The sequence below is a fragment of the Fringilla coelebs genome, assembly GCF_963513975.1.
Source record: "Fringilla coelebs genome assembly, chromosome: 10".
Lineage (NCBI taxonomy): Eukaryota > Metazoa > Chordata > Aves > Passeriformes > Fringillidae > Fringilla > Fringilla coelebs.
Genome location: NC_140036.1, coordinates 12071393 through 12086807, shown reverse-complemented (window position 1 = coordinate 12086807; position 15415 = coordinate 12071393). Strand labels below are relative to the sequence as shown.

Below are 15415 nucleotides of genomic sequence, written 5' to 3'. Positions count from 1 at the left end.
TGTGATCTCGTTGCACTGTGAGGTCCTCCTGTTCTGTTGAGATGTATTTGGAGGATTTTCTTTTGATTCTTTGCTACAAAAGTCTGCTAGCACTGAATGGGGGTAAAAAGGTGGAGCAAATTATCTTCCAAATCTGGCTTTCCAAAATTTTTGGATGTTGAAGTTGAGTTGTAGGAAGAATTGACAATATTTTGAGTTTCTTCTTTGCTGCATATTGTATTGCAGGAGTGTCCGGTTTGATAGAGCTGGCAGTTTAAATTGTCTCTAGGACCTGTGAGGAGAAGGATTGTGTCTTGCCCCCTTGTTCACAGACATGCCTCCCAGACCTCCCCACCCAAGGGAAAAAAAAAAAAAAAAAGACAGCAGCAGGATGTGAGAGAAATCCACAGGATTGTGTGGTGGGGAGGGCAGGTAGAGGTGTCATCTGCAGCTGAGGAACTTGGGCAGTGTCAGATAAAATTGCAGGAGCCCAGTTCAAGGCACAGGTTGGTTTTGGTGGTGTAGGTACTGGGCACAGGGGGCTGTCACTGCTTAAAGTTACACTTGTTCAAGGAGTGTCTGGGGAAGGGCAAGGTGACAAAGCAGATCAAGTGTTCTGCAATTTGCAGAAGCACCACCTGAGTCAGGAACACCCTTAAACTGAGAGCAGTAGCAAAAGCAGAGCCAGTATCACGTGTGCTCGTCTTGTCCCTGCTCTACCCCATGAGCACCAGTGGAGCTGCTGGTGAGGATGGAGCAGCCAGACCCCTGTCACACCTGGCAGGATGCTCTGGAGGTGACCAGGGCTGAATCTGAGGTGCATTTCAGTGAAAACAGTACGAGTGCCACCTGAGACTGGTCTGCAGAGTGTGTCTGCTGTGGGTGCTTCAGACAGACTTGAATTTCATTAGAGCAGGGGGTTTTGTTCTGTTCTACAAACTGTATCTGTATTCTGACAGGTATTTCTGCCTGACTGGTCAATACACTGAAGTATTGGCTGCAGAGCATTGCATGAGCGAGCTGCAAGGTGAATTTCTTCTACAGCATGGGAACTGGGTCATCATCTTTTGTGTTAACTTTTGCTGGTGTCACATAAAACAAAATGGGAAGTGGTGAGTGGTTTGAATACACCCAGGATGATGTTCTGGCTGTCTGAGGGCTGCTGGGCCTGTGGTGGTGGACGAGGCTGAAGAAGTAATAGGAATATTTTCTATAGCAGACACTTCTTGCACATGTTACTGGATTAAGGAAGGTAAATCCAGAAGATGTTTTTTTGGCAAGTAATGCAGTAACAGGCACTCGGTCTGGAATACTCATCATAGGTGATTAATTTTATTTTATTGGAAGGATTGATCTCATGGGCTCTGGTTAGAGCACAGCTATTGCCTGAACTTGGTGGGGAAGCTGCCATGTACTCTGACATCCAGGCTGATCTGATTAAATACTTGATTTTAGGTAGGGATGAAACCTTCTCATAGCTTCAAATGATTTAGTTTCGTTATGCAGCATATTGCATAGGGTTCTAAATGTGTTTCAGTAGTTTAATTGGGAAGCTATTTAGGGGAAATTCATGGCCCCATTTGAACTGTGTTAAAAGCTCTGGAATGTAAGGAGGAAAGTGGTTGCATGGTCACTTGCCTTTGTGCAATAAGGGGGCAAAATTAGCAGTGCTCTAATGTACCTATGCTCTGGATTAAAAAAACAACCAAGCAAACTTCTTGATCTTTTGTCTTTTCCCAAGGATTTAAAAGCATTAAACACTGTTTGTTGGGGGATTGGTTTCATTGGTTGGGTTTTGTTTACTTATTTTGATGAAGAGTATGCACTGTTGACTTTCAGGGGAGCTACTGGGGTTGGGTGAAATTCTCTTACCACCACTCAGTCCTGTGATAAGAGCAACAGGATTAGCTCAGACTGAAAAGTACTAAGTTATTTTTGTTTTGAAGATTTCTTCTTGTCCAGTAGTCACACTAGCTTTGTTTTTGTGTCTTGAACTATTTGTTTACAGAGTAGATAGAGTTGTTTGCTTTGTCTTCCAGAGGATAATTTTAAACACAGCACCTTGCCTGTGGCAGTTGTTGTTTGGTGATGTCTCACACCTGTACTGTGGCAGTGTATTTGCCTCCTCTCTTTGAATGAGATGCAGAAAGTCATAGAGCCCCCTGAGCCAGTGCTGCTGTTCATTGCATTTTCTGTCACAAACTGTGCCCTGAAAGCATATTAATATATTAATACCTGTTCTTTCATTTTCTTCCCCAGATAAACTCCTAGTCTTTACTGTAGCAACTAAAGAAACCGATGGCTTTCACCGGTTCATGCGAACTGCGAAGCATTTCAACTACACAGTGAAGGTATTGTGTCTTTTGTACCAAATGTTTGTGCTGTCCATGCTGTCAAACAGGACCAGGAAATGGTAGCTGACCCTGCCTTTGCCCCATTGTGTGCAGGGACAGGGAAACAACGCAGAGCTGGGGGGCAGGAAGGGCACTTGCTGCTCTCCCTGCCGCTTACCTGCCCTCTGAGCCACCATGGGAGGGAGGTGCTCCCACTGCCCTTGGAGCTGCTTCAGGGCTTTGCAGCTATCATGGTCAGCATCCTCCTCCCTCACAGGTTCTGGCACGATTTATCACAGAGCCTTGTTTTGCAGTGTGGCCCATTTTGTTTGTATGAGCACTTCTGGGAGCTGTGCTGCACTCAAGGGCTTTGGATTGTTTTCCTTAAGCAAGGCTGCAACACTGCTGCAAGGGAGGAGGAAGGCTCATGACTGAAAATTTCTCTGTGTTTCCCAGGAGCCTGTAATTTCTGAGAGGACAATGTGTTTCTATCATTCTTTCCAGCCTTTGCTGCCTTGCTCCATGCCTCTATATGTCACGTACTTAGGTTGGCCTCTGCATGACCTTGGGATAAAGGGAGGGCACTAGCCTTCTAAACTTGCCCCAAAATTGGTTCTGCCAAGAGAAAATCCAGGAATTCAGATGCTGTTATGAAATTTTTCTTCTTACTTACCACAGTGCCTGCACTATAAATAGGAAACTATTTGGGTCTTTGACTTCTACCGCTGAATTTAGAGGAGTGAGAGAACCTTTCCTAATATGATAAAGCTGTAGTAGAGCACCTGAGCAGCCTGAGCTCTGGATACATCTTTTAGCTTTGCAGATTTGTCCAAAACATCATGCAATGTAGTTCTTCCAGGCTTTATGTTCCAAAAACCTTATGTTCAAAACACATAAAGAGCTTTTTTACTTTTTTCCTTTTTTGACATGTAATCTGCTATAGTACTTGGCTGGGGAGGAGTTTTATGTTTAACTCAGTTTTAGCAGCAAGCTGTGTACTGGAAAACCTATCCTTTCCTTTTTGTACAAAAAAGCTTGCAATTTGAATTAGTTGTACCCTGATCCACCCAGGTCTTTTGTGCCTCCTGTTCCTAAAGGGATGTTATTGAATTTTAAAGGTCTCATTCAGAATGTTTTTCCAATACAGATTTTGAAACAATCCTTAGCTTTCTTCCTATTTTTTTTTCCTGAAGGAGACACTTCTGAGTAAATGGCAGTAGCAGGCAATTGCTTGATTCTTATTTGGTTGAGAAATGTCTCTCTCATGTTTTTGTAGTGATGTCATTGTGCTGAATGTTGCTTCAGACATGGAAAACCTAGGATGCTGGAAGTGCTGCCTTGCTATGCTTTAATGTGTTGCTTCTGCTTTAGCATCTGTTTTCAATAAGGGTCTGCTTTCAAAAGCCTCATGGGTTTGGGTACCAGCAAAAAGTGCTTTTATTCCCCTCTAATGGCAGGTTCTTGGCAAAGGTGAAGAATGGAAAGGTGGTGAGCTGCCCAACTCTATTGGCGGAGGGCAGAAAGTTCGGCTGCTGAAAGAGGGCATTGAAAGCTACGCTGATCAAGAGGACTTGGTTGTGCTGTTTGTGGAATGGTGAGCAAACCTGGCTTCTTGACTTTGTGTTTTAGTTTGGACAGACATGCAAAACTAGCTCCTGTGACATGCTGAAAGTCGCACGGTGCTTTTTGTTCTTCGCTGTTTTGTTTGAGAGAGTCGGCGTCTTTTTTTCTTCATTCATAAAAATAGTGGATTGCTTCTGAGGCAATCGTTACTTTTTAACAGATTTACAGATGTAAGAGCTGTTCATAGTTCTGCTGCCTCGAGGGGGTAAAAAAATGTGGGAGCTGACAGGCTTTTGGGCAAGCATTTGTCCTCTCCCTGTCCAGCTGCAGTGAGAGCAGGATGTGGCTGCAGGCTGGGAGTGTGGATGGGAGGGGGAGCAAAAGCAGCTCCAGAAATAGTGTCCAGTAGGGACCAGGGACATAATCTTGTTCCATGAAGTAACAGTGATATGGAGGAAGCTGGAAAGTGGCTCCCTGAGGAAAGCATTTAACAGGAGGATGTCTGTGTGTTAGAGAGCTGAAACAAGAGTGTCAGATGTAGCCTGGTGCCTGTGCTCTCTGTGTGATGGAAGCAGGGAGAGACAGTGCTGCTGCAGGTGCCAGATCATAGCTCACAGCACAGCTATGCTTGAGCATCCTCCCTGCAGGCCAGATAGGCTTCTCCTGACACAGAGAGCACAGAGCTCAGACGTGTTCAAAACACACTTTCTCTGATGCTTCCCTCTGCTTTTTCTCTTCCTCTTGTTTTCCTCCTGTGACAGCAGCATGACCAGAGCAGCTCAGAATCCAGCTTGCAGCAGATACCAGGCTCTTCCACATTGATGTTAACCAGAGCAGGGTCACAGCTCTGAAATAATCACTGCAAGGAAGGTTGGGACCAGGTCTGGCATCAGGGACAGGCAGCCTTGGAGAGGGGCAGCTGAGTGTGGGCTTGGAGAGAGGCGTGGATGGGTTCGGCCGTGCTGCTGTAACCGCGTCACGCTGGAATGTCTGCACCAGAATTCTCTGTCAACTTTTAACCTGCTTTGTGCATTTAAAACTTGACAGTTGAAGAAACTTTGGGCACTTCTCTAAGGCTTGTCAGGTTTTGCACAGCAGACATCATCACAAGGCAGGGTGGCTGGACTCTGGCAATTTATGGAAAGTTAATTTGTTTTGCATAAGTTAACTCTTTGGGAAGGTTGGAGTAGCCATTAAACTGATAGTGAATTCAAATATGTTACTGAATTTTCTGTTCCGATTTTACCTCTTGTGATGAGTAAAAGAAATACCTAGAAAGCAAAAAATTAAATAATTGTCACTAATTTATAAAAAAGCATTATAAGGGATGCTTATTATGCTGAATATTTTTTATGCATGCTTAGGTCTGCAAAGTTACCTAGTTTGGCAATACACATCCAGTTTTTGAATTTCTTTTTTTATTGACTTGTTCAATTTTGCATTTGCTCAATGGAAAAACAATCTTTCTAAAAGTAAATACATTATGTGTTTGTTCATAGTGTTGTCCTACTAATCATACAAGAACTGAAACTTTCAAAGGTTAATTTCAAAGATTTTGTTCTGTGCTAAAGCTTGGATAAACCAAGCATTTCCCAAATGTTTTCTACTTGCATTGAATTTCTTTGTTTCTGAATTCATTACCCTAATTCATAACTATTTTCTTCCTGTGTGGTAAAGTATGCAAATTTATTATCACATTGGTACAGAGGTCTAGCTCAAATTTTTCTCCACCATAATTTGCTCTCTGGAGGGGCAGGCTGTCTGCTGGCACAGATGGGAGACTACAGAGGACCATGTGTGTTGAAGTGCAAAAGCCATAATCTTTCTTCCCATGAAAAATCACAAGATTCAAGGCCTCCCAAGTTCCTGAAGTCCAAAATCCCAAGTACATATTTGTTTAAAGCTGGTGGAACTGATTCCAGATAGGAGAGAAAAAAACAGTTTGCTGAGTCTAGCATTATATTTTAATTCTAACGAGCTTTTGCTTTTCCAGGAATGCTGGTTTGCAATTTAAACACTGATCAATGTAGCAGTAAGTTTGGAAAAGACAAATGTCATGAACTTCCTTTCTTCTTCAAGTGTTTTTTATTATATTCATTGTGAAGCATTTGGAATATTAATCTTGGGGGGTGGGGAAAGGAAATGTCTGGTTTTCTTACTGTAACTAGGAAAGTAATTTCTAGGGAGCTGTTTACTTAACAAACTTAGTTCCTTGGCTTGTTTTTTTTTTTTTTTTCAGCAGTTTTTAATATGGCTCAGAATTCTGGAAATAGTTTGATCTTCTTGTGTGTACAGCTTGTGCCTATGTGTAGATAGCAAAATGCCTGCAGATGGAACACTATTTAAATTAGGCTTGTTTCTGCTTGAGCCAGCTTCTGGTTAGTTTTGGACCATTTCAGATTGAACTGGCTAATGGCCAATGTAGACTGGATAAATTGGTTGGTGCTGTGACTGTTCATCCAGAACTCTCACAGACATCTCTTTGTATCATGGAAGAAATTTGAAGCGTCTCAGTTTGTTGTTTGTTTTGTTGTATTTTTTTTTTAACATTCATCAGAAACTAAGGGATAATTGTATTTTCTGTGTATCTCAGAATGGTTCAGGTGTGGTCCTGGTGGGGACACAGTCTAAGTGACAGAATAGTGCCTAGTAGTGACTAGCAATGTCACAAACAGACACGAAACTGTCTTGAATTGAGAGCTCTCACCCTGCAGCTCCATTAGTAGCAAGTTCTGGTTGTTGAAGCTGTGGATGCAAAACTTGCATGGTCAGTTCTAGAGCACCTGGGTCTCTGCTGCAGTTCCCTGTGTTGCTGGGAGTGCAGGGTGCATAGCCAGGATGCTTTGCTGCTGCAAAAGAGAGGGAGGGAGGGAGGGGTGGATTCCAGTCCCAAGCATCTGCCATCTGGGAGCTTCAGGAAATGGGATTAGGTTGTGGAAACTTTCTGGGGTTTTTTTGTTTTTTTTTTTTTTTTTTCTTCATGCTTTCTACCTAATTGAAGGATTTATGAAGAATAAATAAAAGAGTCTCTGAGCTGTTCCTGCTTGCCAGGGAAGCCTGATTTTTCCTGGATATGTCCAGACTGTTTTTCCCTGTCAAATTTTGAAGTCTTGTTTAAACTAAGTCATTGTGTTACCCCTAATAACAGTATAAACTGTCAAGGGTAATCTTGGGACCTGCTTTATGATGGTTTTAGTGGTGTAGAACTGAAGTGAATCCCCCCTCACAGCAGGAGGTGGGGTCTCACTGTGCTGAATGTAATCTGACAGAGCAGGTAAACAAAGCAAATGCTGCATTTACAGGTGTTAAGAAGTTTTCCTTTCCGTGGAGAGGAAAGTGGGAGCCTCATAAAGCAGCTGATGAGGGTGCTGTCAGCAAGGTGGAGGTCCTGCCCAGGAAGAGGTGTGGTGACAGGAAGGACAAGAGGGCCCTGGCCATTAATGGATTAACAGAGCTGCATGATATCCATTGCAGTTTAGCAGCTCAGCTCTGGGTTTAGGATTATAAACTCTGCTCTATTGAGCAGCATATCCCTTTCAGGAGCAGAGCCTGTGGCTGGCCCAGCCTGTTGCTCAACTTTGGCTTTCTTTCACAGGATGACAGACCTTGGCAGCAATGTTCCAGGGGTTTGGTTCCTTCCTGCAGCTGTAAGTCCCTAGCAGCAGCAGCAGCACTCCCCTGATCAGGGAGGAGAAGCACAGCCTGCCGTGAGCTGTTGAGTTCAAGGCTCACACAGATCTCTTTTTGTCCGTCTTCAATGTGTCTCCTGTTTCTTGTGTGCTCTGCAGGCTTGGCCTGGCATTGAGTGAGGCTGCAGACATTGAATGGAAAAGGGAGTGAAATGTATTCCTGTAAATTTGGGCAGAAACAGGCATCTTTTTTAAAACTGGGGAAGGTCCAAAATGTACAATTTCTTTCATGCGTTCTTCTGCCAAAGTTGCAGGAAAACATAACAGTTTTCAGAAAACCACTTACTTATATAGACTACATAACACAGTTCCTCTCCAGGGTTTATACTTTGCTTTGTGGTGAAAGTATTTTTTTACATTTGTGAGCCAGCTGTTGTTCAGTTCTCTTAGGCCAATTTCATGAAATCCTCTTTGAAGAAATGACATCTTGAATAATTTCAGAACTGTAATAAAGGAGGACCATAGGTCAGTAATGGTTGATCTGTTGGCACTATTGCTGGGGAATCCATTGCAATGCAAAATATTTTGTGTACTGCAGGTGGGGATGCTGCTGTCCTAGTTAGCCTAGTCCAGCTAAAAGGCTTTGTTGTTCTTAAAAACATAAGCAAAATACTTGAAATAGGAAATTCAATTTCAGATAAACAAAGAATGAAGAAAAAAAGAATGTCCAAAATGTGGAAGACTAAAATGCAGAAGGAGAAACTGCTTTGGATAAGTAGTACTGATTGAAGTTTCTCTCCTAGAAGGGTATAGAATATTTACATGGTGGTTAAATATGATTTAATTGAGTAATTTTTCAGAATGAAAGGGCTGTTTGATTTTTAAATTTGAATAGTCCAGTTTTGAACACAGAAACATTAAAAGGAAACCAACCTAACGGATGTATTTTCTTTCCTTTGAAGCTATGATGTTATCTTTGCTGGGGGCCCTGAAGAGCTGCTAAAGAAATTTCAGGAAACTAACCACAAAGTGGTGTTTGCAGCAGATGGACTCATTTGGCCAGATAAAAGGCTGGCTGACAAATACCCTGTTGTCCGGAGTGGGAAACGATTCCTGAACTCAGGAGGCAAGTGGGATCCTCAAACACTTGACCTTGAGCATGACCCATCTCTGTTATCTGTTCTGTGTTCTTGCTGCATCTGGAGCTGTTCCTGAATTACCCAAGTACAAAACTGATGACTGCATGTGCTGCCATCTCCCTCCCCTCCCCACCTTGAACAGCTCCTCCTCTCTGCTCAGGCACGGTTTGCATTCAAATTTGCACGGTGTGTGTGTGACAGTAACTTGTGAAAAGCAGATAAATAGGGTCAGGGTCTAGCAAGCAGCTGTGCATGGCAGCTGTGCAAGGATGAGCCCATTGCTGCAGAAACAGTGCAGTGCACAAGCCCAGCAGAGCAGCACGTGCTGTTTATAGCCTGGTGACAGAATTCCCAAACTCTGGAGATCTCTGCACACAGGGTGGATGTGCTGGCAGCTCCGCCTGGCCTGGCTTACACAGCTCCTTCTACAAGGAGTGGGAGCTACTCCCTGTAATCTCAATGACAGATGAATTCTGAAATCCTCCTTGAAATGCCAGCTTTGCTAAGAATTTAGCCCTTGATTAATATGTGCACTGATGCTGTGTAGAAGCCATTGAGTGTGTCATTTCTGTGTCACATTACAGTGTGTACAGCTGGGAGTATCCCTGTTTATTTCCCTCACCTATCTGTCCCATCTTTTTGTATTTTGGTGTATATTGATTTTGAGTTGAATTCTCATTGTATTTCTGGCAGTATTAGATTCAGGCATCTCTGCCAGTAAGAAGTGATTGATGAAAAGGAAACTTTTTCCACAGATGGGCTTCTTGGGAAAGTGATAGTCTGATATCATGCTTTGGTGTTCTCAGAACTATCCTGGGCAGACCTGATTTAGTTTTTTTCCTTAAAATACCATTAGTATAAAAATAGCCAATAATTATTTACTTTTTGAAACAGACCTGTTTCATACCTCAGGAAGAAGATTGGATTTTGAGCCAAGTTTCATAAGTTTCATAGTTTTTCTTTACTGGCAGCACTCAGAATGAAGTCCCTGGTTGCTGGACAGTGTTGGCAGGGTAGTGTTTTTATGGAAATAACCTATGTGTGTGATGTTGCAGGATTTATTGGTTATGCTCCATCCATAAATCGCATTGTGCAGCAATGGAATCTGCAGGATAACGATGATGACCAGCTGTTTTACACCAAAATCTATGTTGACCCATTGGCAAGGGTAGGTAGTAACTCGCTTTCTCTTTTCTTTCTGCTTGAAATAACATGCTGCTCCTCATAAAACACCAGGAGATGAAAAGACAAGGAATGCTGTCTGTACTGGAGTGCCATGTTGACAGTTGTTTGTTCTCCTGAGGTTCCTACTGCTGGAATGATGAACAGGCTCCCAAAGGGTCATGGCTTGATATATCATTTCAGGCTGTCTTCAGCCCCAGGCAGGTTGTGCTTCATTGGTAGAAATAACAGCTCTGAGGTATCTGATCAGACACATTTATCTCAATGAGGGTCCCACGTACTTGGCAGTTTGACGGCCAGAGAATGTGGCATTTTGCCAGGGTGTCACTGAACTGCTTGCTGATCCAGTGTTTTATACTTTGGCTTGCTGCCATTTCAGATCCTGCCTTCAGCTTTCTGTGCAAATAGTTCAATAAAGCTGCATTGTAAATTTTAGGTGAAGCCCTCACTTAACAAAGTTCTCTGCTGAGTTGCAGTGTTGAAGCATGATGGGTGTTAGAGGCGTGTCCCTCATGCTGGAAAAAGAGGAGTAAGGGAAGTTAACAATATACTGATGCAAAAAGACTTTAGAAGCTGATATAGAAGAATTTTGAGAAGGATTTTGGTAATTTGTATGCTCAAGGCAGATGCAAAGTTTTTGAAATATATGCATGTTGTTTCTGGCATAACTCAATGGAAAATCAGGCCTGTTTGGATACAGATTCAGAGACAGAATAGAGTATTTCTGTTGGAAGGGCCCTACAGTGATCTAGTCTGACTGGCTGACCAATATGGGCCTGACCTAAAGCTAAAGTGTGTTGCTAAGCTCGTTGCCCAAATGCTTTTTAAGCACTTGACAGGCTGGAGGTATTGACAACCTCTCTAGGAACTGATCCTGGCTTTGACCACCCTGTTCATAAAGAAATGCTTCCAAAGGTCCAGTCTGAACCTTCCCTGGTGCAGCTTTGAGCCATCCCCACCAGCTCAGCACCTCCCTCTGCCCTTGCCCTCCTCAGGAGGCTGCACAGAGGGGTCCCTCAGCCTGCTCCTCTGAACTGGACACACCTCAGCTGCTCCTCTTGGCAAACTCCCTCCAGCCCCTAGTGACTGAGTTGCTTACATGCAAGTTCAGCAGATGCCAGGCATGCAACTGAAGAGACAGGGTGTAGAGATATTAAAGCTGATTCTGCATCCAAGTCAGAAGGAACATAATTGGTTGTCCAAATGGATTGTGTTCTGGACCAAAGCTGTGTTCTGCAGAGCACTGCTGCACCCTGATTCAAAACAGCTTCATGGTGCTTACTGTGCATCACCACTGACTCTCTGTGCAGCAATAATGTGCCCAGTGCTGAAGAATGTGTAAGAAGATCTTGGAAGACCAAAACAAAGGATGTCATCTGTTTTAAAGTGTGTTTTAAATGTTGCATCCTTGAATCGGCATTTTCAAAATGGTAAAGCATGGTATTTCAAGTAAGCTGGGATTAGTAATACAACATTAGGAACATGCTTTAAAACCACCAGTGTTTTCTATCCTGACATGATACTTAAATTTGACTTTTATATTTTTGTGACTCTGAAACACAGCATGTTTTGTTTCTTGGCCAAGACTAGTTAATTTTTGTTTTTTTTTAAGACACAAATTTTCTTTGGCTTATACTGCAAAATTGCAGTTCCTGTGGAGAGTTATGACCTTTACCCTTCAAGTTTAAAGTTTCTGCATATGCAAAACTGATTGCTGTGGAACTGCCCAACTTGGGAATACAGACAGATATACCAATTTGAAGAACACATTTTCCCTGATTCCTTGCTGCCACTGTGGTATAATTGCAGTGTTGCTGTAAAAACATTGGCTTTTAGAACACCTCAACAGCTTTGGTTCTTTGATTTCAGGAGAGCATTAACATTACTTTGGACCACAAATGTACAATTTTCCAGACCCTAAATGGAGCTGTTGGTAAGTGTAGGATTGGCACATTGTGTGTTTCATTAACTGTTATTAACACTTCTTTTTCTGCTTAACCATGAATGTAGCTCTTTAAACATGTGCTTATTTTAAGGAAGTGTTTGGTATGAGTAAAGCTGATCACCAGATTAGTTACAGGTCTTTTGGGTTGATTGTTCATTGAATTATCTCATTGTAAAATATTTGATTTAAAATGGAAAAAATAGTTTTAAATAAATGAAGTTGTCAGTAAATATAGAGTTAAGGATAATTTTTCTATTTGCCTTTCCAAAACTTAATTACAGCAGTAAGATTAGTAATTAAAATTGCATTTTAGATGTTCTCAAGCAAACAGCTATATTTAATGAAGTTGAATAATGTAGACTTTCCTTTATTTAACTGTCATGAACTTAAATGGAAAAATGCATCTGTGCAAATTTCCTTTCTTACATCTGACTTTTAATTTTGGAACAACTTTTTTGTAGTCAGTTCATATCTGAAATAACTGATTTCTGTATAAATAGCAGTGCTGAAGCTGCTGATGAGAAACTATGAAGTTTGATGTCACCTTTTTTATCATAAGGAGCTTGGAATTCAAGATCTAGTAAAAAAAAGTGAACAAAAGGTTCTGAATTAATAACACTGACAATGATAGCAACAGCAAGGTATATTGTATCATCAAGGATTTAAAAACTCTGAAGTTTTAGCTTTTTAATGAAATTACTGTACTGTTTTGTTGATTTGCAGATGAAGTCCTTTTGAAATTTGAAGAAGGAAAAGTAAGAGCAAGGAATTCAGTGTATGACACCCTGCCAGTCACCATTCATGGAAATGGTCCAACTAAAGTGAGTGACAGTTTGGTTTTATTTTCATGTAAAACCAAGACATCCATGAAGGCAAAAAATAAAATAGTAGAGGAGTATGAAACAGTCATAGCACACTACCAGTGCACATTTGCATTTGATGTTATTAGGAATTGAGAGGATAAAAGCCCCCTTTGAATTCATGTTAGTCTGCTGTCACTGTAACTTGATATTGCTGCTGAAACAACTAATTTTGCTCCCAAATTCACCATAGTATGGGATATTAGAGGCAAGCAAGCTTTAGTTATTTTTTTTCACTAGAACAGAGCTGTTCTTGAAGCCAGGGAAATACTCATTTTTATAGACTTCATGGTACATATGTAATCTGTTTTTTCAACAAAAAGAACGAGATAAACTTTTTACCTGCTATTTTTTATGTTTGTTTCTTGTCAGTTGCCTTCAGTTACAAGTGATTGAATGGGTAAACCTGAATTGTTTGAAATGTACAGAGCATCCTTTGCATGCATCTTTCATTAATTTAAATTCTTCATTTATGCATCAGATTCACCTGAATTATTTGGGAAACTATATTCCCAATGCTTGGACCCGGGAAACTGGCTGCAGTGTTTGTGATTTGGACTTACTGGACCTGTCAGCAGTCAAGGTGAGAGCACTCTGCCCTGGAGCAAGGCCCTTGTGGTGCAGCTGACAGGGTTTCAGTGACTCCTGAGGCCAAGTGGCTTCTTCATGCAATAGGTTTTACCACTTCCAGGAATATTTTTATACATGTATTTTAATATAGGTTTGCACAGTGCTGAAGATGATGCCATACCCAAAAGACCTCCAGATTTCACCTCTGTTCAGTGAGGGTGAATGAAAAATTTCTGAATTGTGCAAGGTTCTAGGGAGTAATTAGAATTTTGGAAGAGGTAGAAAAACTCTAGGTATTTCAGATTTTTTGACTTACTAAACAATCAGTATGCATCATTTGAGCAACCTCTGTTGCAAATAGAGTTTAATAGTTAACTCACATGATTACAATTGCTATTTTCTGAGATTAAGCAGTCCAAAACTGCTTTGCCTCGTAGAAGAAAATGCAAATATTTGTATTATGTCAGCAAATGTGTTTCTGTAGAAGAAGATCTGGATTTCAGTACAGCTTTCAGCATTCTTGGAGGACAAATACACACATACACATGGCACGTGTGTATATCCAGGACTTGGCAGCTTTGGCTCCTCCACTCCAAGCATGATGTGTTTCATGTCTCTGTAAATACTTCAGCTTGTACACAGTAAATTTGAGGCAGAGTAAATACTGACCTCTACCATGTGGAATTGTAAGACTTGGATAAAAAAGTAAATTCTGATTATGTCCAACAGGATCTTTCCAGCAGATGTTTCATTTCTGTTCTGTATTGAAGATTTGAATGAGAAGAGGTCTTTGGAAGATCATGTTAAGGATAGCATGAAAGAAATAGTGGCTTGTTATCTTTGTAATGAAAGGAAAAGGTGAAAGAATTTCCGGGCAATAAGAAGCTAATGGACTGTAATATAAACTAAAAAGGTTTTTGCTGGAATTTTAATAACTTTCAGATTCTTTCTCTGTTTTTAAATTTTATTTTCTCTTTTAAGATAAACATTTGAATGGTGTTATAATTAGATAGTGTTTGCACTCCCATTATAAATTTTACTTGAGGAAAATATGTAGATTTTTTTCCAGTGATGTTGGTGTTTAAGATGGGGTTTTGGAGCAGTGAAATCTGAAAGCCAGTAAGGGGGATGCAATGATTTACTGGATAGCTTCCTATAGTTGATGTACATCTGCTTGGAATGTGTCTTCTTTACTGTAGTGCATTCTTTGGAGTTCATGCCTCACTCACTGCCAGAGGAAATAACAAGGCTTTTCCTTGGCCTCAGTGGAGGTGTTTTCTTCAGGCATTTCTAAGTACCAGCAGGATTTAGTTTTCTGAACGTGCTCTCTGCTCAGGCCAGTCTGGTTGCTGCTTAATAAGAAATTTTCAGTGAAAAGAGCAGTTCCTGTTCTGTGCCTCTAATAATTTTCTCCATATTGTTTTATTTACCTGCCTGCATTTATACATTCATATCTTCTGAGGATTTTGCCTTTTTTCCTTGGGATTGCCTACAAAGGAGCTCAGAGGTACACATGCAAGGTCTTCTGCTCAGTCCTTGTCCTTCTGACAGAAACGGGATCTCCTGGGCTGCAGTCATGACTGAGGTGTGGGAAAACTCAGTAACTGCTCTCTTCTGGTAATGTCAGCAGCCTGTGCCTCCCCCAGTTAGCCACCTCTTCAGGTAGAAGCAGCATAATGGAAAATAAGTTGAAGAGGGCACCTGGACTCAATAAGTGCAAATTGTTGCTACTTTGTTAAGGATTTTCTGGGTGTTTTTTTTTTGTTTTTTTGGCCTTTTTTTTCCCTGAATCCCAAATTAAGTTGTTGCCCAACTTTACCTCCTTAGAAATGCTTTTAAATTCTAAAGCTTCTTACTGGTATGGAGACTTTCCAATGTGGCTGAAAAGGATGATCTCACTCTTCTTCTCATTTCACTGGCAACTCTTGTGGCAAGAGATCCTGGACTTTGCTCTGTGCAATTGTACTGAGACATTGTCCTGTGTTTCTTCCAAAAATTGTCTTACACTCAACTACTGTTTATTAAAAAGGAAACTTTAAAAGTCAAATACATGACCTCACTGAAAATGAGAAAATCTGTCAGAGAAAATGCAACATCTGGGTGCAGACTGGGTATTCCCAAAGAGGTTTACTGAGAGGCAACTTCTGGTTTCACATGCTCAGAATGCTCATTGTGACCTAGATTCAGATCATGCAGTGACAACTCTTTGTGGCAA

General features: G+C 41.3%; 1 protein-coding gene across 3 annotated transcripts in view; it reads left to right on the top strand.

Moving 5' to 3' along the window:
* The window catches only part of PLOD2 (procollagen-lysine,2-oxoglutarate 5-dioxygenase 2), a 44649-nt gene that overhangs the window by 12787 nt on the left and 16447 nt on the right, over positions 1-15415 (top strand). For all 3 annotated transcript variants that reach the window (XM_084212365.1, XM_084212366.1, XM_084212367.1), the window contains exons 2-8: positions 2239-2330; positions 3770-3906; positions 8467-8630; positions 9699-9811; positions 11695-11758; positions 12494-12591; positions 13112-13213. In XM_084212365.1, the coding sequence (XP_084068491.1) occupies positions 2239-2330; positions 3770-3906; positions 8467-8630; positions 9699-9811; positions 11695-11758; positions 12494-12591; positions 13112-13213 (770 nt within the window). The remainder of the gene's footprint in view (positions 1-2238; positions 2331-3769; positions 3907-8466; positions 8631-9698; positions 9812-11694; positions 11759-12493; positions 12592-13111; positions 13214-15415) is intronic.